The sequence below is a fragment of the Aedes albopictus genome, chromosome 2 (genome assembly GCF_035046485.1).
Source record: "Aedes albopictus strain Foshan chromosome 2, AalbF5, whole genome shotgun sequence".
Classification (NCBI taxonomy): domain Eukaryota; kingdom Metazoa; phylum Arthropoda; class Insecta; order Diptera; family Culicidae; genus Aedes; species Aedes albopictus.
In genome coordinates this window covers 250,596,326-250,618,279 of record NC_085137.1, presented here as the reverse complement: position 1 = coordinate 250,618,279, position 21,954 = coordinate 250,596,326, and the positions used below count along the sequence as shown (strand labels likewise).

General features: G+C 47.4%; 4 protein-coding genes across 5 annotated transcripts in view; 2 read left to right on the top strand and 2 right to left on the bottom strand.

Annotated features, from left to right (window-relative positions):
* The window catches only part of LOC109427861 (discoidin domain-containing receptor 2), a 961,146-nt gene that overhangs the window by 230,588 nt on the left and 708,604 nt on the right, over nt 1–21,954 (top strand). The gene's annotated exons all lie outside the window — the stretch shown is intronic.
* Nucleotides 4,943–5,440, top strand: LOC134286460 (uncharacterized). Its single transcript, XM_062848072.1, has one exon. It carries the CDS (start codon nt 4,943–4,945, stop codon nt 5,438–5,440), a length of 498 nt encoding a protein of 165 aa, XP_062704056.1.
* LOC134286459 (uncharacterized) lies at nt 7,042–8,841 on the bottom strand. Its single transcript, XM_062848071.1, has one exon. The coding sequence runs from the start codon at nt 8,839–8,841 to the stop codon at nt 7,042–7,044; it is 1,800 nt and encodes a 599-aa protein (XP_062704055.1).
* On the bottom strand, nt 9,000–13,316 carry LOC134286458 (uncharacterized). The gene is made up of 2 exons (XM_062848070.1): nt 13,134–13,316; nt 9,000–13,069 (listed from the first exon to the last, which is right to left on the bottom strand). Exon 2 carries the CDS (start codon nt 12,993–12,995, stop codon nt 9,000–9,002), a length of 3,996 nt encoding a protein of 1,331 aa, XP_062704054.1. The 5' UTR covers nt 12,996–13,069; nt 13,134–13,316.

Sequence of the window (21,954 nt, the reverse complement as noted above, 5' to 3'; positions counted from 1 at the left end):
TCAGAAATAACAAGGCAGCTGGTAAGGATGGAATCGAAGCTGAACTCATCAAGATGGGACCATAAAAGTTGGCCACTTGTCTGCACCGACTGATAGTCAGGATCTGGGAAACCGAACAGCTACAGAAAGGGGTAATCTGCCCTATTCACTAGAAAGGCGATCATTTGGAATGTGAGAATTTCAATGCGATCACTATTTTGAATGCTGCGTACGAAGTGCTATCGCAGATCATCTTCCGTCGCCTGTCACCTAAACCGAATGAGTTCGTTGGAAGTTATTAAGCTGGCATCATCGACGGCCGGTCGACAACGGACCAGATTATAACGTTACGGCAAATCCTATAGAAATACCGTGAATACAAGGTCCCAACGCACCACCTGTTCATCGACTTCAAGGCGGCATACGAAGCTGCGGTCCAAAAAGATTCATCCACGCATCAAGTACACCATGAACAAAACGCCAAAGAGACCGATGGTCCTCTACAAACACGAAACATGGACCATGCTCGAGGAGGACCTACAAGCAGTAGAATTTCAAAACATATTTCAAAGACTTCGTTCTGTAAACCGCTGAAATGCCCAGTACATGAAAATTCTATTCACTTTCCGAGTCTATCTAGATTCTAGAGTAAACATCAGGTTATATAACAATCCGAAATGCCTAAAACACCCACAACCACCCAAAATCTTCTCCGATTGAAACCTGCATATGCGTGTGCGATGATAATTCAGCACATGCCATTTGAATCGGGCATCGTCTATGCCGTGTCGTCATGTTAATAATCATCAAAACCGCAAATTGAAATCTGATCCTTGCAATCGGATGTCCTGGGCACATTCCAACGACGACAGCATCCAAAAGACAATAATCGTCATCTTCCCGCCACCGCTTTCAATATCCGGCGTTATTAGCATCTCTCAAACGGTTGGTTGACTGCTGCTGGGATGGAATCAATGAAACGACAGCGACTACTGCTGACTGTGCGTGTAAGAGGATATCTGCGTGTTTAATCGTTCACAAGTTAATAACATACCAACGTAATGTCGATATGAGGACATCATCAGCGTCATCGTCTTCATTGTAGTTTCGGTTCAGTGCGTTTTGGGATTGAGGAACTGGCTAGGCTGTCCTCGTAACTGATGCTGTGGTTGACGATGGCAACGGAGGAGTTCGTATACATCGTGCTCGTTAATCTCGTGTTCGTATTCGATGCGCTCGAACTTGCACATTATCGAATGATAAGAGATTAGGCATCCAGGCGTGGTATATAAGTGCCTAGTGAGCTGGAGTTATTGTTGTAGGCTCTACGATAGCGAGTTTGGGTCACCATCAGAAAGTTGGGCTTGGCTAGCAAATGACAAAAAACCTAGTGCATTTCTTCTTAGGAACATACAAGAATCATTTCAATATCCACGACTCTAGTACGAATTTCTCACACCAAACATATTTCAAAACATCTGCATCTGTTTAATCCTCACCTATGTAAAACACGAATTCTTTCCGGTTGATATATCATCCCAACCGACGGAGTATGCACAGTCAATTTGTTCTACCATTAATATCACCAAATTAGTGACACTTTTCTTTCCAAATAACCCACACCCAAATTTCAAACTTATGGTGCGCGTGCCTGCCGCCACGGAATCTGCTTCACAACCTGATGTCCCTAATCCCCCAGAGACAGCTATTTTGACAAGATACAAAATTTCACTTCCAAACTGTCCACCTCCGCCGCCGCTACCGATGTTCCTGCCAACACCACCACCACACACCACAGTCAAAACCCCGGCAGAAGTGGAGTCTTCGTCTGTCTGGTAGTAGAGTGGATAAGTCCAATTGTAAACACACATCAATTCGTTGTCACGGCCAATATTTTTCCAACCGATTTTACACACACGACACTTGAGGGAGAGAGATAGAGGGGGTGACTGTGGAAAGACGTGAAGCAGATATAGATCTGGATGCTGCTGCCGCAGCAGAAGATTGTCATTCTGTAAAGGAGAAGCTAATTCTTCCAACAACCAGCAGCAGAAGGGCACGTTCCGCCGGTGACAATCTCGCTTAAACCCGAAGAATGGTTCTAAGTAGGGAGGTAAGCCGATAGATGAAATGGTTGAGATATAGCACAAGCTACGACCACCTCTGGGTGTGCATTGTCTTTTTCATTAACCAAGAGATTTTGTGGAATTTCTCTGGCGCCGATGTTCCTACTTCGATCCTAGACAAATCGCCTTATACTCGTTCCATTCAATTACCTGAACTATTCAGCGATCTTAATCCGGTCCCGGTGCCGCCGGCACACAACTCTACCAAACCACTGCACCGTTCCGGTCGACCAAACACTCCAACCTCGAAAGAACCACCATTCAGGTGCTCGTTGAAGTGCTGCTTCAAGAGACCTCCGCCCTTATCCCATATTTCGGCTCGCGGCACGAAGCCGTTGGGGGATGCGTTCAATTTCTGGTAGAACTTCCGTGTTTCTTAGGAACGGCACAGTAGTTCCATTTCCTTGGAAGAAGCGGATCCAGGCGGCGTTTTCTCCCAAACGACGTGTTTGCTGTTTCCGCTTCTGCTTGTAACATTCCACGTTCGGTCGCGTCCCTTGCTGCAGCATTACCACCCACGCTGAGGTATTCTCCTTCAAAACCGTTCTGCACTCCTCGTCGAACCAATCGTTCCGTCGGTTCCGTTCCACGTACCCGATGGTGCTCTCGGCTGCGTCGTTGATGACTGCTTTCACTGTATTCCGGCAGTCCTCTAGAGAGGCCTCAACGAGCTCGCCCTCGTCTGGCAACGCTGTCTCGAGATTCTGCGCGTATGCTGAGGCGACATCCGGTTGTTTTAGTCACTCTAGGTTGTACCGTGGCGGTCGCCGATACCGTACATTATTGTTGATGACGGAGAGTTTTGGGCACAGTTTGACCATCACTATGCAGTGATCGGAGTCGATGTGGGCGCCACGGTATGTCTTGACGTCAATAATGTCGGAGAAGTGCCATCCGTCAATCAGAATGTAGTCGATTTGCGATTCCGTCTGCTGTGGTAATCTCCAGGTGTAACGATAAGGAGGCTGTGTTGGAAAAATGTGCTACGTATGGCCATGTTTTTGGAGGCGACGAAATCAATGTGTCGTAAGCCGTTTCGTTTGTTTGCTTGTGGGCGCTGAACTTTCCAATCGTCACATGTTTGCATGAGTAGGTACCGTTTAAACTTTGTGGCCGTAAAAATAAATGAATGAAATGCATGTGATGTGAGTCAATCTTTATTTCAAGAACAGTAGCCCTGGTTGCCCGCTCGTGGAAGTCTGATCTGGTCTCGATTTCCCAGAAATAAGGCTGCCATCGTTCACTGAAAAGATCTGCGAATGGATGCTGTACCGTGACAGCTTCAGTAGTCTCATACATGATGGCACAAATTTCCCGAATGGAGGAGAACGTGCCTCTAGAGCCGACCTACTGATACCTCATACATGATAGTACTCTCCTCATGGAAGTGGACAAGTTCACCTATTAGAGGTCTTCCTTGTCCGGTGATGCGCTGCAGGGAATAAACTGCATTTACGCGGTGGTGTGGAAGGCGTTGGAGCCTGTACGAGAATTATTAGTAGATCGTCAAGACGCACCTCGGTGTAGTTTTCGCCGTGGAGGCACTCAAAAAAGGAGCTCAACCGGTTGATCAGTGCTTTCGGGAAGAATCTGCAAATGCTGGAAAAAATCGGAGGAAAACCATCGGGCGGGAGCACGATTACTTATATGTTTTGTTCCCGATTGGACATGGCCGCTGTGATTGACTTTCTGAAGATTCACTTCTCCGTTTCAATGATGCAAATTATCACCTCACTAGTGCTCATCACAACTCATCAACTATATATTTATCGCGTGCGATTGAACTGTGCACTGATCAGCGATGACCAGCAGCAAAGAGGTGGCAAAACGAACATGATGTAAATCCCAAACGATTTTGCACACATCTGACTGGGCCGTCACACGCTCGCCCGAACAGCCGAGCCATACCGAATAGGTTGGTTTGCGAAGCTACGGCATGAACGCTCGACACGCACACAGAAGCAACATTCGCATGTACCGATACCATACTAATAAAGCTTCCAGCCAACGATGCTTCGCGATAAGCTGTCGAAAAGCATCGAAAGCAATGAAAAGAGATGCTTGGCTAGAACGCAACGGCTCAACGGCGAAAAGGAAGAGTCAACTATGCTGATCAGTGTTGAGTCCGTTCGTGTGCTACTCGTATGGGAGGTTGATTGAATAAAGCGAGGATGGGTGAAAACGTATTCGTTGTCGAAAGCAAATCACATCATTTCGCGAATGTTTTCATCAAATAGCAAGCTTGCTCCGTTTTGCAGTCGATCGCTCCAGCGAGGCCTACGATTCCCATTCAGAAACGACAATATTTTCCAGCGGTGTGCTACACATCTTTAAAGTTTGCTCTGAAGTGTCTCTTCTGCAGCGAGCTACGACACTCTGTGGATTAACAAGTCGGAGAGGATTTAGGCTGCAAATAGGAACAAGCTCAACTCAAGCTCAACAAGAATTGTTTGTATCCCGGGCATTCAATACCATCGACAGTCAATCAACAACCCAGATAGCCGCAATCCATGCCGCCAATACCAAACCAATAGACACGAACGGCTGACACTGCAAACACACCAGACTCACACACTCAGCCAGCCACAGAACACGCCATCACAAGCCAAACACATGTAGCTCTCCCAATCACACTGACACAAAACATCATTCTCTTAGCATAAAAGACCACTACGACAAGTCCATGATAGCATGAGCGCTGCTCGACGGTTTCGCTAGCAAGCTGAAGCTAGAAGAAACACCAGTCTATATGTCGATTCAAGCCATTGGATCGTCTCAAGCAGTGTCGACAAATCTCTCCGAATCCAGCGCTTCTAGCGGATCCCAAGCTCTTCGAGATGAGACCGATAGACATCATCATCGGAGCAGAATACTACATGGAGCTGCTCAAGCATGAACGGCGAAAGGTAATAGACGACAGCCTGACTCTACAAGACACCGTGTTCGGATGGATTGTTTCCGGTCCCGACTACTGCATCATGCTCTCTAACCCGCATTTGCTCTCTAACCCGCATTTGTTCGACGGTGGAGATCCAAGATCAACTTTCCCAATTCTGGGAAGCAGGGACTTGCCAGTCAACCAGCACGATGTCGGTCGAAGAATCGGCCTGCGAGGAGTTTTCCGGAACGAAGAAGAGAGGTGCGTAGTCACGCTGCCGAAGAAGGAGCGGATGATCCTGCAGCTTGGCGGTTCCCGATTCAGAGCAATCAAGCTCTTCTTGGGAGTAGAGCGGCGGCTCGTGATGAATCCGGAACTGAAGAAGCAGTACACGGAGTACAGGCGCGAATATCTGGACATGGACCACAGGAGGGAGCTTTTCTGGGTAAATACGTGATACGAGCGCGTTGTTGTACTACTTGCCTTACCACGCTGTTCTGAAGCCAGACAGCACAACTTCGAAGCTGCTTGTCGATGCTTTCTGTAAGACGTCCAGCACCGATTCGCCCTCGTAGGAGACGTCGCTAAAATGTACCGTATGGATGAATGCAACCAATCAGCAGCTGCAATGGATTGTTTGGAGAGATAGCGCTTCTGAGCCGATCCGCACTTTCGCTCTCACGCAGTCACCTACGGTGCAGCGTCCGCTCTATACCTAGCAACGAAGTGTCTTCAGTGTCTGGCAGATGAAGGTGAAAAGTCGCATCCTGCAGCGGAAAAGGTCCTCAGAAAGGACTTCTACGTCGATGATATGCTACCCGGCGTAAATGACATTAAAGATTGAAAGAGGCTAGTCAGATGATAGAACTCCTGCAGTCTGCCGGATTCTCCTTGCGAAAGTGGAATTCTCACAGCAAAGAGTTGCTGTCAGTGGTGCCGGAAGGTTTGAGAGATGGGCGTTCGATTCTGGAGCAAGATTCGTCTACCGCTGCCGTGAAAATGTTAGACTTGACATGGGAGCCTAGCACGGACTGCTTCCGATTCAGTTTGCGAAATTGGATTGAGTCCCCGGAGATTACGAAGTCTTTGTCTGATACATCTCGACTATTCGACCCATTAGGACTGGTGGGTTCGGTGATCATTCAGGCGAAGACTTTTCTCCAGGATCTCTGGAAGCACGACCGCGAGTGGGATGAACCGCTAAGCCCGCAGTTTCAAGAGCAGTGTCACGAGTATTGCTGAAATCTAGCAGGTCTAGACGGGATTGCACTTTCCCGATGATGGATTGGAACTAGCAGTACAATGTTGAGCTGCACGGATTCTGCGACGCTTCGAACAAGGCAAACGGTGCATGCGTATACGTTCGTACGGTGACAGAAGATGGGAGCGTGTCAGTTCCTCTACTGACCTCCAAATCTCGAGTGGCTCCGTTTGAGAATTTGAAGACAAGCATGATTGTCACAGCCCTCCTCGTCGTTTTCTCTCCTCTGAATTAGTATGATGTGCGTCAAATAGCTGGAGAGGAGAGCTACAAGAACTAATTGGGCCATGCTGTAGTCACCGAAGATTTCTAGCTCAACCACCGGGCACATTTTCCTGAAGAGAGCTCAGTCCAACTTGATATTCGGCTAACGTTTTCTTACCAACCCCTGGAACAGGGCTGGGTTGAAATAGTGGGCCTACAGGCACGTAGATGCCTGCACAGATTCTGACAAACGAGAACGAAGAATATCTGTTCGGGAACGAAATGAAAATCACGGATCTTTTCAGCGATTGCTTTAAGCTGCAATTAGAGTATATATTTAGTTTATAGATTCATTGAGGTTTGTACTACAAAAGGGGCTTACACATTCAGTGACTCATTAGTTTTTTTATTCCTCGAACAACAGAGGTTAGAAGCTGCACTTTGCTTGCTCAATCAAATTTAGGCACTCAAATAAACAAATTCAATAGAATAGTAGAAAATATAAGAAATTTAGGAAAATTAATTGGTTTGTAGTTTCACATGTAGCATATCTGTTTTCACTCTGCTTTAGCTCTGACGTTTTCGCAGACGTGTCATGGTGAAGGTCGCTGTCCGTCACCGAAGACGTCAACAGTGGTCACGGAAGGGCTGCCAGTGCTAACATTCCCCTCCCCGTAAAGGTGGGTACCAGACACAGCTTTAGCATCCGACTGCACTTCCAAAATGGCCAACTTGGCCGCAGGCCTCCGAAACACTCCGTCTGAGGTTTGAACTACTGCCTGCCTTATCCTTCCGTCGCGTCCTGGGTTGATCTCCAGCACTTTCCCTCGTATCCATCCATTCCGTTTCGTCTCGTCGATCACCACGACCAAATCTCCGGTTTGGAGTGGCTTTGATTCGCCAAACCATTTGGTTCTTTTCGTCAACGTGGGTAAATATTCCCTGATCCAGCGGCGCCAAAAATGGTCAAGGTTGTGCTGAATCAAATTCCACATGTGACGGTTTGTTCTTGGAGTATCTTCCATCCTGGTCGTTGGTTGTTTTACCCCGTTAGAAGACCCCAGCAAGAAATGGTTGGGGCTAAGGGCTTCCTGCTCTGCTGAATCTAGAGGCAGATAGGTTAACGGCCGTGTGTTGACGATGGCCTCCGCTTCCACCGCCGTAGTATGTAACGCGTCGTCGTCCAGTTTACGTTCTTGCGGAAGGCTTTTCATGGCAACTTTGATTGATCGAACTAAGCGTTCCCATGAACCCCCCATGTGGGGAGCATAAGGTGGAATCAACACCCATTTGGTATGAGTGAATGTGATAGCGACGTCCTCATAGATGCGAGCAACCTGGTCCTTCAAAACACGTTGAGCTCCTACAAAATTCCGCCCGTTGTCGGAGTAAATCTCGATTGGAGCTCCCCTCCGAGCGATGAATCTCCTAATGCACGCTATGCAGCTATGGGTGGAAAGATCGAAGGCAACTTCCACGTGCACAGCCCGAATCGTAAGGCACGTGAAAAGTGCAATCCACCTTTTTGCGTTGGCCCTACCTATCTTAACAGTAATTGGACCAAAATAATCCAACCCAACGTAACTGAATGGGCGGACGAAAGGAGAAAGTCTCGCTATTGGTAACGGTCCCATTCTAGGTGCGCAAGGTTTAGCTTTCTTAATTTTGCAAACCTGGCAACGATTTGCAACAGTTTTCACAATCACACGCAGCCGTGGAATGTAAAAACGCTGCCGCAGCTCATTCACGATCGTCTCAGAGTTAGCGTGAAGATACTTACGGTGATAGTCGTCTACAATCAAGAATGTTACACGATGGTGTCTGGGTAGAATGATAGGCCATTTCATGTCCACTGGTACTACTTGTAATGAACCTATGCGGCCGTCCACGCGGAGTATTCCATGCTCATCCAGTACCGGAGTTAGTTTGAAAAGAATGCTGTCTTTCTCCAGTGACATTCGTTCGTCGACGGACAACTCTTCGTTCTTCCTGATAATGGCCAACTCGTCCGCATATGCTTCCAATTGCACCATTCTCCATAACAATATTTCAGCGTCCTGCAGTTCTGGTTGTGTCAGTCTCTTGGCTGTATAATGCCCTTCAATGCGTCTCCTGCACGTGCTCACGAAACGTCCGACGTATGCTACTGTCCGTAACAAACGATCCCACTTGGAAAACCGTTCGAATTGTAATAGCGGCATCGTGAGTATTTGATGAACATAGCACGGTCGTATTTCCTCTTCGGTGGTAGTGATCCTCTGGTCCGGCTGAGGCCAAGACTGTTCATTTTGGTACAAAAAATCAGGTCCTTGGTACCAGCGGCTGTGAACGTCGAAGCAGGGCCCTCTGCCCCACTTGGTAGCTTCGTCGGCGACATTGAGTTTACTCGGCATCCATCTCCATTCGCTCGTGGTTGTCGATGATAGTATTTCGCCAATCCTGCATGCGACAAACTGTCGATCGATAACGTCGGTGTTCCGATCCGATCCAAGCGAGAGTGGTTCGCGAATCAGACCAGAAGATTCTTCGTTTGATCGGTATCGAATGGCCTTCAGAAATGAAGGCTGCTAGTCTGCTTCCTAATACCGCCGCCATCAATTCCAGTGACGTGGTGTATCGGTGCAACCTTTGTTTTTGCTGCTACTAACGTGCAAAGAACGCTCTTGTCGGGAGCCTCTACACGGAAATATCCAACCGCCGAGTACGCGTCTTCACTTGCGTCAACAAATATGTGGAGTTGGAGTGCCGAGTACATGTTGGCGTTAGCGTGCTGGAAGTAGCAACGTGGCACTTGGAGGTCCTCGATCTTGCTAAATAGAGCGATCCATTTCTTCCAACGGTCGTAGATGTGGTCGTCAACTCGCTCGTCCCATTGAATTTTCGTTTTCCATACCTCCTGCATCATTATTTTGCCATGCACCAAGAACGATGCTAGCAGGCCTAGCGGGTCAAAGAGACTCATGATGCACTTCAACATCTGTCGTTTTGTTAGCCTAACTTCGCAGTCGACTAGTTGCACGATTTCTCTACGGAATGTCGTTGAAAATCGCAATTCGTCCGCTGCCGATTGCCAGGGCATTCCCAAAACACGCTCCGTATTGCCGTTTCCCTTCGAAATTAGCTCCTTCATCCCGTTCGCTGGTTCTCCGCCCAAATGTTCCACGACAGCTTGACTATTTGATACCCAATTTCGGATCTCAAATCCTCCTTTGGAATGCACCACCTTCACGCCTTCGGCGACTTCTTTGGCTTCATCGACGGTCTCGTAGCTCCCAAGGTAATCGTCCACGTAATGGCACTTTACTATATCTTCCGATGCCTTGGGAAATCGTGATGCATGCTCTTGCGCATTTTTGTTTTTTACAAATTGCGCGGATGACGGTGAGCACGCAGCACCAAAAATGGCGACGTCCATCGCAAAGATTTGCGGAGTTTGTTCGGGGTTGTCGCGCCACAAGAAACGCTGCGAATGCCGATCGGACTCAATGATACCGACCTGGTGAAACATCTCTTTGATGTCACCAGAGACGGCCACCGGAAATTGTCGGAAACGGAACAGGACATGGGGTAATGGAGTTAACAAATCCGGTCCTGGCAGTAGGAGACTGTTCAGCGAAATACCGGCCACTTTCGCTGCCGCATCCCATACGAGGCGGACTTTTCCGGGCTTATTGGGATTTGTCACAGCGCTGATAGGCAGATACGCAGGATCCGCTGCAAGTAGTTCTGCCTGCGTTAGTCGATGAGCGTAACCCTTGTCCTGATATTCACGGATCTGCCGATGGAGATTCTCCTTCAAAGCTGCATCCCGTGTCATCCTTCGCTCCAAACATTGAAGACGCTGTAAAGCCATGTGGAAACTGTCTGGTAGATCAATTTCATCGTACCGCCAAATCAAACCAGTTTGGAATCGGTTTCCAACCCTTGTCGTCGTCTCTTCAAGGATCCTTTGGGCTCGTTTGTTATCCTCGGACACCAGTGGTTCAATCGGAGCAACTCCAGTGTAATCCGCATTGATGTACTCCTTCATCATCGATTCAAGCTTCCGGTTGGTATCGCATTCGCAGATATGAAGGCTGACGTGTTCGGGTTTACATCCATAATCGAGACTTCCATAAACGCACCAACCCAAACTTGTTTTGGTTGCAATTGGTCCCCGATTGCCTTCCCTTGTCTCTAGCGGTACAGCAAGCTTCAGGTTTCGGAGTCCAACCAAAATTTGTGGTACAGCATCCTCATAACTATCAACTGAAAGTTCAGCCAAGTGTCGAAAGCTTTTTTGCAGTTCTCCAAAACGTAAGGTCTGGCGGGGCAGATTGAGGACTTCAACGGACCTGACATTCGCAAGTTGATATCTTTTCTGCTGACCAATTCCGGAAATGTCCAGAGAAACCAGTTGCGATTTCGATTCCAGCCGGGACATGTTTGCCGTCCACGTGAGGCACAGTGGAGCATTTTGTCCTTCAATCCCCAGTTGTCCGATAAGGTCGTGCTCGATGAGTGTCGCTGAGGATCCCTCGTCGAGAAAGGCGAAAACTGTCATCGATTTGGAAGGTCCGTGTAGTACCACAGGTATAATTCTGAACAACACGGATTGTCCACAGTGGTGATGAGCGTGATTTTCGGACGACTGGGTCACTCGCTGATTGCCCGTAGTTGTGGATGTTGGAGGTGGTGAATGCAAAAGGGGATGGTGTCGCAGCTCGCAGCCATTGACTCCGCAGCGATTTGTACTTTTACATGTTCGACGACCATGGAAGTTCAAGCAACAACGGCAGAGTTTCAGGGATGTAACGCTCTTCCACCGATTTTCGACACTGATTCTTTTAAACGAGGTGCAATCTGGAACTCGATGATCATCTTTGGTGCATATTGGGCAACGTTTTGTCGCAGCGTAAGCACCTGCTCCATTTGCTTCAGCGTGGGCGTGAAGAAACCCTTTCTCACGGATTTTGGACTTTTCGTGCTTCTGTATTGGCTCACCAACATACACGACAACCTTGCTGACAGAATCCACGACAGTTGTCATGAACTGACTGAGAATCTGTAGTGATGCGACCGGATGATTCTGGAGATGCTGCGCCCATTGCAATTTGACACCTGCAGGAAGTTTGTCCACCAGTTCTTGCAGCAGTATTGGGTTGGACAGATGTGATTGCTGACCGGCGGCGATTAGGTGCTGGGTTAAGTTGCGAATGGCCATCCCAAACTCAATCAGCGTTTCCAATTTCTCCGGTTTCGGAGATGGAGTTTCACGAACGTTTCTAATGAGTTTGTTGACTATCATCTCCGGGCGGCCATAAAGCATTTTTAATGTCTTCATGACGTCCGGAACCGATTCCGGCGACATCAGGTAATACCTGACTGACTTGTGTGCAGCGCCTTTCAGGCACCGCTGGAGCCTAGAGAGATTCTCGGCATGGTTGTAGCCGCAAGCTGCAGTCGTATTGTTAAAGCTACTCTCGAACATTGGCCACTCTTCGGGATCGCCAGTAAATTCCGGCAAGTCACGGGTCATCACTTGTCTAGCGGCAATTTGTTCGGGAGACGGGCCACGAGGAACAAACGAGCTAACGGACGGAATCGGTACTTCTACACGATGACGTACAAGCGGAACGGAGGGAGCAAACTGATTTGGATTCCGGAGCGGCTCCGGATAACGGTGATTTCTGTGTTGATCATGGGCCTCATGCACCATGGGGTTTGGTACCGCCGAACGCGGCATATCTTCAGCGGGCCTGACGATCTCATCCCGGTGCGTTTTGCGAATGGCTCCCTTTGAAACGTCCGGGCGTCTTGAAGAAATAGGAGTAGATTGTTGTTGCAACTGAAGCTGGCATATTTTTAATTGCTCTTGCAATTCTTGCAGTTGCTGCAGCGTTGGCTGGTCCTGCTTGCAGTTCTGCAAAGTGCGACGGAGATTACCGAAGGCATTGCTTCCAGGGACGGCTTGTGGATCTCTAATCGCACAATCGACCCCGCTTACTGCTCCGTCTTCCGCGTCCGTGATGTGAACAGGTGGACCTTGGTGAACATCCTGTCGGTTATCCGACGTGACTGCGGGGACATCATCTTCCTTGGCCGCTGATTTCTCGGATGCTTGTTGTTCCACCCATCGCCTAACGTTGTTCTGCCGAGACTCTATCTCGTTGACCCGACTACGGACGCTTCGAGTTTCAAACTCTTCCTGCAGCGTCTCCTCCAATAGTTGGTACTTTTGCTTCAAGTATTTCTTTTCCAGTTCCAGCTCCATTAGTTTCTTGTCCAGCTCTCGCTGCTCCTCCAGGCGCTTCATGCTCAGTTCTAAGCGAGCTTTCCGGGAAGCTGATGTCGAGGCGTTGGAAACTGACTGGGCTGCTTGTGGGAAGCAATTTCGGCACAACCATTTCGCGGTCTTCACAGAATCTGTTACGCCGGCACAGGAGTAATGCCACCAATCGGAGCACTTATCACAGGCAACAATGTTGTCAGCGGAGTCCGGCCTTTGACAGGCAACACAGCTATATGCGTTGCTGTTATCCGGTGTCTTATCACGGGACTCAGACATCTTGTGGTTGAATGTCTTAAAGTTTGTTCGGGAACGAAATGAAAATCACGGATCTTTTCAGCGATTGCTTTAAGCTGCAATTAGAGTATATATTTAGTTTATAGATTCATTGAGGTTTGTACTACAAAAGGGGCTTACACATTCAGTGACTCATTAGTTTTTTTATTCCTCGAACAACAGAGGTTAGAAGCTGCACTTTGCTTGCTCAATCAAATTTAGGCACTCAAATAAACAAATTCAATAGAATAGTAGAAAATATAAGAAATTTAGGAAAATTAATTGGTTTGTAGTTTCACATGTAGCATATCTGTTTTCACTCTGCTTTAGCTCTGACGTTTTCGCAGACGTGTCATGGTGAAGGTCGCTGTCCGTCACCGAAGACGTCAACAGTGGTCACGGAAGGGCTGCCAGTGCTAACAATATCAATTATTGCAGATCTTATTTTTTTTTGGGGATAGGCTTGCACACACCTTTTACAGTACATATTTTATGACCATGGGCGTTTCCATTAAGACTTTGTTGAAGACACATCAAGTTCTCACCATATGAACATCCACAAAGTGGGGTTGTGCTCTGGAAGCATTTGATTAATAGCGGCCCCTCGACAGGATCGTCACAATAGATCTAAAGTTCTTTGGGAACGTCATGTCTGACGATGAATTGTTGTGCTTACTGGGATTAAGAGATAAGGACAGAAGCCTATTGACAGACGGGCGTAAGATACGGGAGATCAAGGCAGCGGAGGAAATGACTACGGAGAATTTGACAGAGGTCATCGACACTACGGCTGTAGACTGGCATGGTGTTAGCAATGGCGGTTTTGTGACCAAAAGGGTTACTGTAGCAATTGTGAGGCATGCGGCTTCTACAGGAGGATTGTGGGAGGTCCATCATTATGTGAAAAACAAATTGGCTAATCCGAGGTTTGGTAATGTGCTGATCGTGATGAGCAACAGCAGGTCGGCAACCCGTCAAAAGTAATGCTCAGATCGTGGCAAAGTTGACGACACTGGGTCAACAAAGGCTCCTGAATATGATTACCAAGAAGTTACATCACTATTCCCAGACAGGGCTTCTAATGACGTGACGATCAGAATAACGAAGATAGACAGGCGAGGAACCTTCACTCGGAAAGTTCAGAATTTGGAAGTCATATTGGTGGTTTGACGATCCAAAGCCATTCTCCGTTGATTTTAATCGGGATTTTACTAGCAATCTTAAGAAAACGAGCTGAAAATGAGAAGGGTGATAAAGGGCTTCCTAAACGACTGCTTCGTCTTTTGTTGTCTAATCCAGATTTGATAACATTGCTAAGTAAAAGTTTGTTGGGAGTTTTGTTGAATCTGAATTAATGCTGCTAGAACATGAAACAGTTCTTGGTTTTCCGTCCATTGCATTCTATTCAAACTCACACAGTTTGATGATAATGAAGTATGACTCTGTCGGTCTCCCAATTCATACTCGCACTCGGCTTTGTGACTAAATACTTCAAAACAGTATCATAGTCCGCAAAAAAAAAACTTACAATTCTACGAAACTAACGTCCACTAGAGACGCTAATGACCAAACGAAACCGCCTTCAAGTCGTCGAGGGTGCCTCATCGTCTTAAAGAGCTCTCGAGCCGGTCGTCAGCCCTGGTGGTGATCATCGCGCACTCGTCTCCACCGAACGGGGTCGAAAGGGGGCACAAACACGCCCGAGCTGCTCCGTTCTAGTAAAGTCGTTCTTTTTTAGTTTTCCGCCTCTCCTCGGGTCGCGTGCATGTGTGTGGTGGATGCGGCAGGCTCTGATGAGAGCAAGATTAAAACTTTGTCTCATCCGGCGGCCCCATCTCTGTATGGTCGACGTAGGTACCTACTGTTGTGGGATGTTCACGAAAGTTGTGTGTCAACCAGCTCAGCTTCCATCCAACGACGGCGACGACGACGACGACGACGGTGGGGAGACATTCGCGAAAGCGCACGTTCTCGACGTGACTTATCACTATGCTGCAGGCAAAATTGTTTCCCAAGCTGGTGGATCAGATGATGAGCACATGCATGCACACACGTACCTACACACGCTTGCTTTTGTAGGAGACAGGAGGAGATTTGAGTTTGTCGATGTGGATGTGTGTATGTGTTTTTGAATGTGGGAAAATGGCACTTTAATCCTCGTGGGTTCTGTTGTCACTATTGTAACGAGCGACACACTACAAACCGTATACATACTTAACCGTGAAACAGCAACGGCAGCAGCAGCACCATGATGATGGAACATGGCTCGTAAAAACGAAAGCCCTCTCGAATCGACACAAAGAGTTTTGTGTCTTAATCAGATGCTGCAACTTTTTAAGACTTTATGTGCTACGAAAACAGATTATTCTCATCCTAAATGGATTACGTTCCTACAATGTTAAACTAACCGGAGTTTATTTTATTTTTATTTCAGGTACGTTGGTGCCGCTGGTTAATGGATTTTCTGGTGTTATGAATAACATGGGTTTTACTTGCTGTAAAGGTAATTGAAACACAAATAGTTGTTTAAAATACAGAATTTTATTAGAAAACTAAACACAAACTTCTGTACTAGATGAAAAACGTTCAAAACTAGCACATAGAGAAGTGTGTTCAGGACGACTATGGTTACAACAAGAAGAAGCAGCGGATGGGTTAATGTCGGCGCGGTCTTCTGTCCCATAAAACCGTGGGCGGACACGAATGCCAACTTATTTGGCAAAATACCTTTAATAAAATATAATAATAATAAAACCGTGGCGTGGCCTTAAAGTACGTTCCTGACCTGTGCTCAGCTTAGGAAACTAACTGGGTGAAAGTAGGTTCAGGTAAACACTCCTGATTAGCACTGATTCGGTTCTGAGCTCATTCTCAATAAGGGCTCCTCGGGTGGCCTCCCTGCTTGCATAGATAACCATCAGGATCATGAGCGACTACTTCATTTGCAGTGAGGGATAGCGGCTCTAAGGGAAACCCAACAGACCCCATGTGATCGAGAGTGGAGAGGCAGGGGCAACGGCGTTGAACCCGAGGAGAACTGGTGAGATCGCCACTACGAGGGGCTACGAGTAGATGGTAGGAGGTTCAACCGGTGGATCTTGAGGCGGCGCAGCACCGGTCGGTCGAGGATGCGCAGATGACCGGCGCGGACCTCACGCGGGCGCTGAACCGCAGCAGGAGTGGGCTGCCAAAGGTGTTGGTAGTTACCGAACAGCTGGATGAGCTGATCGGCTTCACGAGCGGGATGAGACCTACTGAAGCTCCGAAAATCGATAGCTCTAGTCAAGAAGGAGTACGACCTCCTGGTTGAAGAGCGGAGTACGGCTAATGCGATAAGGGAAGAGCGGTCCACCCAAATGGACAGCACCTTCTTTGCTGGCAACACGACAATGGCGCATGAGACTATGTAGCTCGTCGTAGCCGTAGAGAAAAAGTCAAACCGCCCTGCGGTTCGAGTTGCATGATCAGAACTTGTCGAGAAGACGCGGCCCACCGGGAGCAAGAAGCGTCCGCTGGAGGCGCACGAATAGCCGAAGAGGAAGAAAGGGACGGACAGCGCGAGGAACCAGTCTCCTAAATCAGTATCGAAACGCGCAAGTGACAGGGAAACCAAACCCCAAGAGGCCAATCCTAAGAGAAACGGGTTCCGATCGGACCAAGGGAAGGAGAACCCTTGGATTACAGTTGGAAAGAAGTAGATGAGAAAAGTGGAACCAGCCCGCAAGTGCCAGCGGAACGCCACGATGGCTGAGGCAGATACATGCGCCGGCGAAACTCGTCTCTCACCGCTTGACGCGGATGTAAAAAGCATCAGACGCACCACGACTGTAGAGGTTATGCTAGTGCTGAAAAAGGAGGCGGCCAAGAAAGGCACGTCCTACAAGGCACTAGCTTAGGAGGTATTGGGCTCAAAAGTGCAGGTGAGAACCCTAACGGCGGAGGCGACTCTCCAGTGCACAAAACTGGACGAGATCACCGACGCAGAGAAGCTCGCAGCCGTAGTTAAGCAGCAATGCGAGGTAGATGCACCAAGTGCATCGATCCGTCTGTGAAAGGGTCCGGCCGGCACGCAGATCGCCACGATCAAGCTCCCTGTAGGGGAGGTGAACAAGTTGACTGTTGTCGGCAAGAGTAGGCTGATCAGTGTACCGGCTGAGCATCTACGCGCCACCAGAGTGTGTTTCAAGTGCTTCGAGCGTGGGCGTGTAGAGGCCCCGACAGGAGCAAACTCTGCTGGAAGTGCGAAAGTGGAAGGCCACATCGCCAGGAAATACAACTAGGCACCAAAACGCCTGATTTACTTGGCAAACAAGGGTCATTCCGGTCCAGGAAATAACTTCCACGTCGCACGAGAGCTTCAGAATAGCAAAGATCAACTGGATTTACTACTGCAGTTGTTATGCTCTTAATACGTGGCCGATTTAACAGTTCACGTCTATGCTGGATTCGCTATCAAGGGCACTAGTGGGATTGAGTCTCGTGATCATTGGTGGAGACTTCAACGCCTGGGCAATTGAGTGGGGTAGCCGTTTGAATAACGCGAAAGGCTGGGCTCTACTCGACGCATACGCTAGACTGAACGTGAATGTCGTGAACTTAGGCGACAAAAAAAAACCTTCAGTAGAAACGCTACAGAGTCCATCGTTGAAGTGACTTTCTGGAGCTAAGATCTAAACCCTAGCTCGGACTGGAAGGTCAACGATGGACACACGCACAGTGACCATCTGGCGGTAAGATGTAGGGTGGAATATGGAGGAAAGACGGCATAGCCGAAGGTCATCGACAGTCATCGAGGATGGCTGACCTCGCGCTTCGATAGGTCGAGATTTGTTGAACGCCTGCTTATCTGTCCAGTGAAGATCTAGTCGGAACTCTAAGCCGTGCATGCGACGCCGCAATGCGTAGGTGCTCGCTACCTAGAAGTCCTTCGGATTATCGAATAATTGTGTCAATTTTCATAAGAATCCTGTTAAGGATTACTTTGCAGAGAGCGATACACAATAACATGATGCTTCGTCAATTATCGCATACCGTTAGATCACCCTTGTTGGGTATGTGTACTAAGACGCCTTGCATCCAATTGGCAAGTAATTTCGCGGTTTCTCATATGTTGCAGAATGTTTGATGCAGCAAATGTGTAGACGTATCTCACTCCGTGTTCGTCCCACTTTGAATTATAATTCTATCAGTGCGTACAAAACAGTGCAACATCGTTCACATATATCGCAAACGTGTAATCTCAGACCCTTCCAACGACGGCGACAGCAACTGGCCGTTGAAACCACGTCGAATGCTCACGTTCGTCTGTCACCTACTCACTACAAAACAATCACCACGCCACCGAATGGAAGTGTCCAGGACAACAAAATCCAATAAAAAAAAGCGTGAAGAAAACATGACACTAAAACCCTGCAACATAAATTGCCTGCTGCATATCGGATCAACTTCTTCGGACAGCACAAGTGGAAAGGACCTGACACATCCATCGCGCAGACTGAGTTTGAATCCGTCGAGCGGGCGAGCGGATGAAGTACGCAACGTCTCTAGCTATACGACATGGGTCTTTGGACTCGAGAAACTTTACAAAACATCGTCACCGACGCGACACCGACCGATGCCGACGTCGTCCGTCGCCGTTGAAGAGGCCGAGCGAGCCGGGACAAGCGAGATGTAATCTTCTTATTAATGAAATTAAGATTATTTCATCCACTCCCATGATTCAATTCAATGGAACGAACGGCGGCAGCAGCAGAAGCAGCCAGCAGTCACCGGGGAGCACCGCGCCGTCATCGTTCATGGAACAGCCAAATCGGGTCGGATTTATGAGTTTCGATGGGCAGCACAAGACTGAAGGGATTTCAACTGTTCCTTCATTGTATGATGGCCTATGGGCGAGTGGTGCACATGACGGGCGCGCGATAGTCTGATCTGTAATTGAATTTTTAATCTGATGCACTTTTTCAGAGGATAAGATTACAAGGAAGCATTATTATGGCTACGAGGGCGCACAGATTGAACTTGCTTAATTGATAATCGAGTCGACAAATTTAGCGTTGCCCACGTTTCAGTTATGGTTTCTCCTAGGAGTTGAGCTTTAAATGTGAAAGATTTTTTGCGACAATAAAAAAGCCTCAATCAACGTTCAATTTAGTGTTCGAATTAAAATCGAGTTCACCGTATTACAAAGTGTAAATTAATTGGAATGTTTTCTACCGTTTTAGTTGATTTTTATCTCTTTCAAAGAAGCTGAAATAAAAGTTTACAATCAACACTTCCACAAAGATATGCAATATATTGTGTGTCAAATGGATGCATTCACCCAACTACCACCATCAATTGAATAGACCCTACCCATTCATCCTTCGGCAAAATCCCCACGGAGCTGAGCAAACGACCCATGATCTCCGTACAAGGTGATTCCCTTTCAATTGACCCATTCTTCTGACGGCGCGTGATTGTGATTGTGATTGTGCCCCCTGCTGGTGGTCGCCGTTCGTCGTTGTCGTGTAGAGCTTTGATCTGACGACGACGATTTCTTTACGATTGTTGTGAAGCACGTTATTGTGGCAAACCAAACTCCTCGACGCTCTGCTCTATTCATTGCTCCTTCCGACAGTTGTCCAGCCAGCCAGTCGTCGGTCGTCGGGATGACCTTTTTGCACCATCTGTGACGGGTGGGCCGCCGCCCGGTGATTGATTGTGACTAGGACCGGGACCGGGACCTGGACTAGGACTCGGACTGGGCTCAAAAGTTACTAACAAGATGCTATGACGGGCGGGCGCCCGCACCGACAGCCATTGTTGTCCGAGGGAAATTTATTCCCGGTGCTTTTCAGATCTCCTAGACGGTGTCCAATTCAGAGTACCCTCCACCGCACCGCGTTGGCCAATAGAAAGGGGGGATGCAAATATAATTGGGCAAATTCCATTTTAATTGAGTTATTCGCTAAAGAAATGGAAAACCACAGAACAAACTCGTTGAAGAATGGCTTTGTTATTTCGGAGCCGAGGTCCGTCGAGACTTGAGTTTCGCTGTTGGCCTTTGGCGTCACTGATGATTCAATTTCTACTTTTTCGTCTTTGCATAACGTCCCAACTGGGCTTGAGCTTGAGCTTGAGAGCTTCAGCTTGGTTCACCACCCGTAGGTGCTACTCCAGTATCGCCAGACCAGCTACATTTACACAAGGAACCAATGAGGTTATCTGCTGGGGACTAGCAGGCATCTTCAGTGTGCGTGCGTTGGTGATCATCTATTTTTAGGCGACAATGGCGCCTGCCACGTCAGGTTGCACGTCAATGTGGGGAAGAGGAATCGTTTGTATCCACATCAGACCGAATTTACCTCTGCGCCTGCACAAACTCATGCGGATGTCGGAGTGTTGGTGGGATATGGTTGGCAGAGGGCTCACACACTGGTGCGTGGATGCCAGGCGTAGGGTGCACAGTTCGCTCGATTGCATAACTTCTAGGCGTTATCTGATATATTGACACTGTGCTGTGAAAGTTGGAAGGAAGGGAAACGGCTTTTCAACCGTTCCTGGTTCTAGCTATGGCTATGAACATGAGTTGTATATATATAGAGGAGAGTATAAAGAAAATAGATAGAAAGATACAAAGTAGAAGAAAAGGGACGGGCCAGGAATTGAACCCAGGACCTTCTGCATATGGATCAGAAGCGGTAGCCACTCGACCACAAAGCCCGTCTTTGCATAACGTCCCAACTAGGAAAAAAAAGCTGAAAATATAGAATATTTTTAATATGTTGTATTATTACGCCAGAAACCTTCGCGTATTTATGCTTCATTTAAAGCCCTGTTTTGGCCCTTAGACATCTCAGGCCCGACAGCTTTGCTGTGATACCCATGCACAGTGGTGCGAGAGCGGTCGAAACCTAAAAAAATGAAAATGCTTTTCACGCTGCTTGTCAGCTTCCTAAGTATTTCAACTGTCTAATTCATAAATTTCAGATTGATTCATGGAAATTTGAATTTTTTACAGCCTCTTGAACGTACCGTGATTTATGGCCTTCACACAAAAACTTTTATGTTTATTCCCAGCTATGCCACTGTCCAAAATAGCTTTTAAGTGAAATTAGGAATTGTTTCCGGTCTACTAGATATAGGGTAGCGAACCACTTGGGCAGCGGCCGGTATTTTGGGCACTCTTTACTATAACTCAGTCAATTCCGAACCAATTAACTTCAAATGCTAAACACGGCTAGATACTATATGTATCTCGTCGCGCTCCAAAAATTGTGTCAATTGGGTCAGAATTGGCTGAGTTATAGCAAAAAAGTGCCCAAAATAGGACCCCTGCCGAGATGGTTGCACTTTCCTAATTAAAGAAAAGACGTATGAGATATTTTTGATATCTCATAAAAAAAACTTTTTGCGTCTCTAGACGTAGGGTATCGCGCTACTTGGGTGGTGGCTTCTATATTCGTCTGTTTTCCACTATAACTCAGTCAAATTTGAACCAATTGACTTGAAAAGTTGTACACGGGTAGATTCTATAACTATCTCACCACATTCCAAAAGTTGTGTCAATTGGTTCAAATTTGACTGAGTTATAGTGGAAAACAGACGAATATAGAAGCCACCGCCTAAGTGGCGCGATTCCCTATAAGAAAAGTCTCATTTATGACTTGAAAATTACTCTTTCGCATCCCAAATATATTCTTCAAATACACAGAAACCTCTTTTTATGACGCAAGGAAAAAATTCCTTTCCCGAAATCATGAATATGACTCATAACTTGAAATATTTTTATGATTTCATGTTATAAATATACACCATGATTATCATTTATGACTTTATGATTGATTTCACCATAACGCTATGCACCCGTTATTGTTTTGGCTTTCGACAACCAAAAATGGGATTACGAGAAGCACTCATGAAGCCAAGAATAATTTTCATAATCATTGATGCAGATCCTGATGCTTTACTACCAGATTCATAA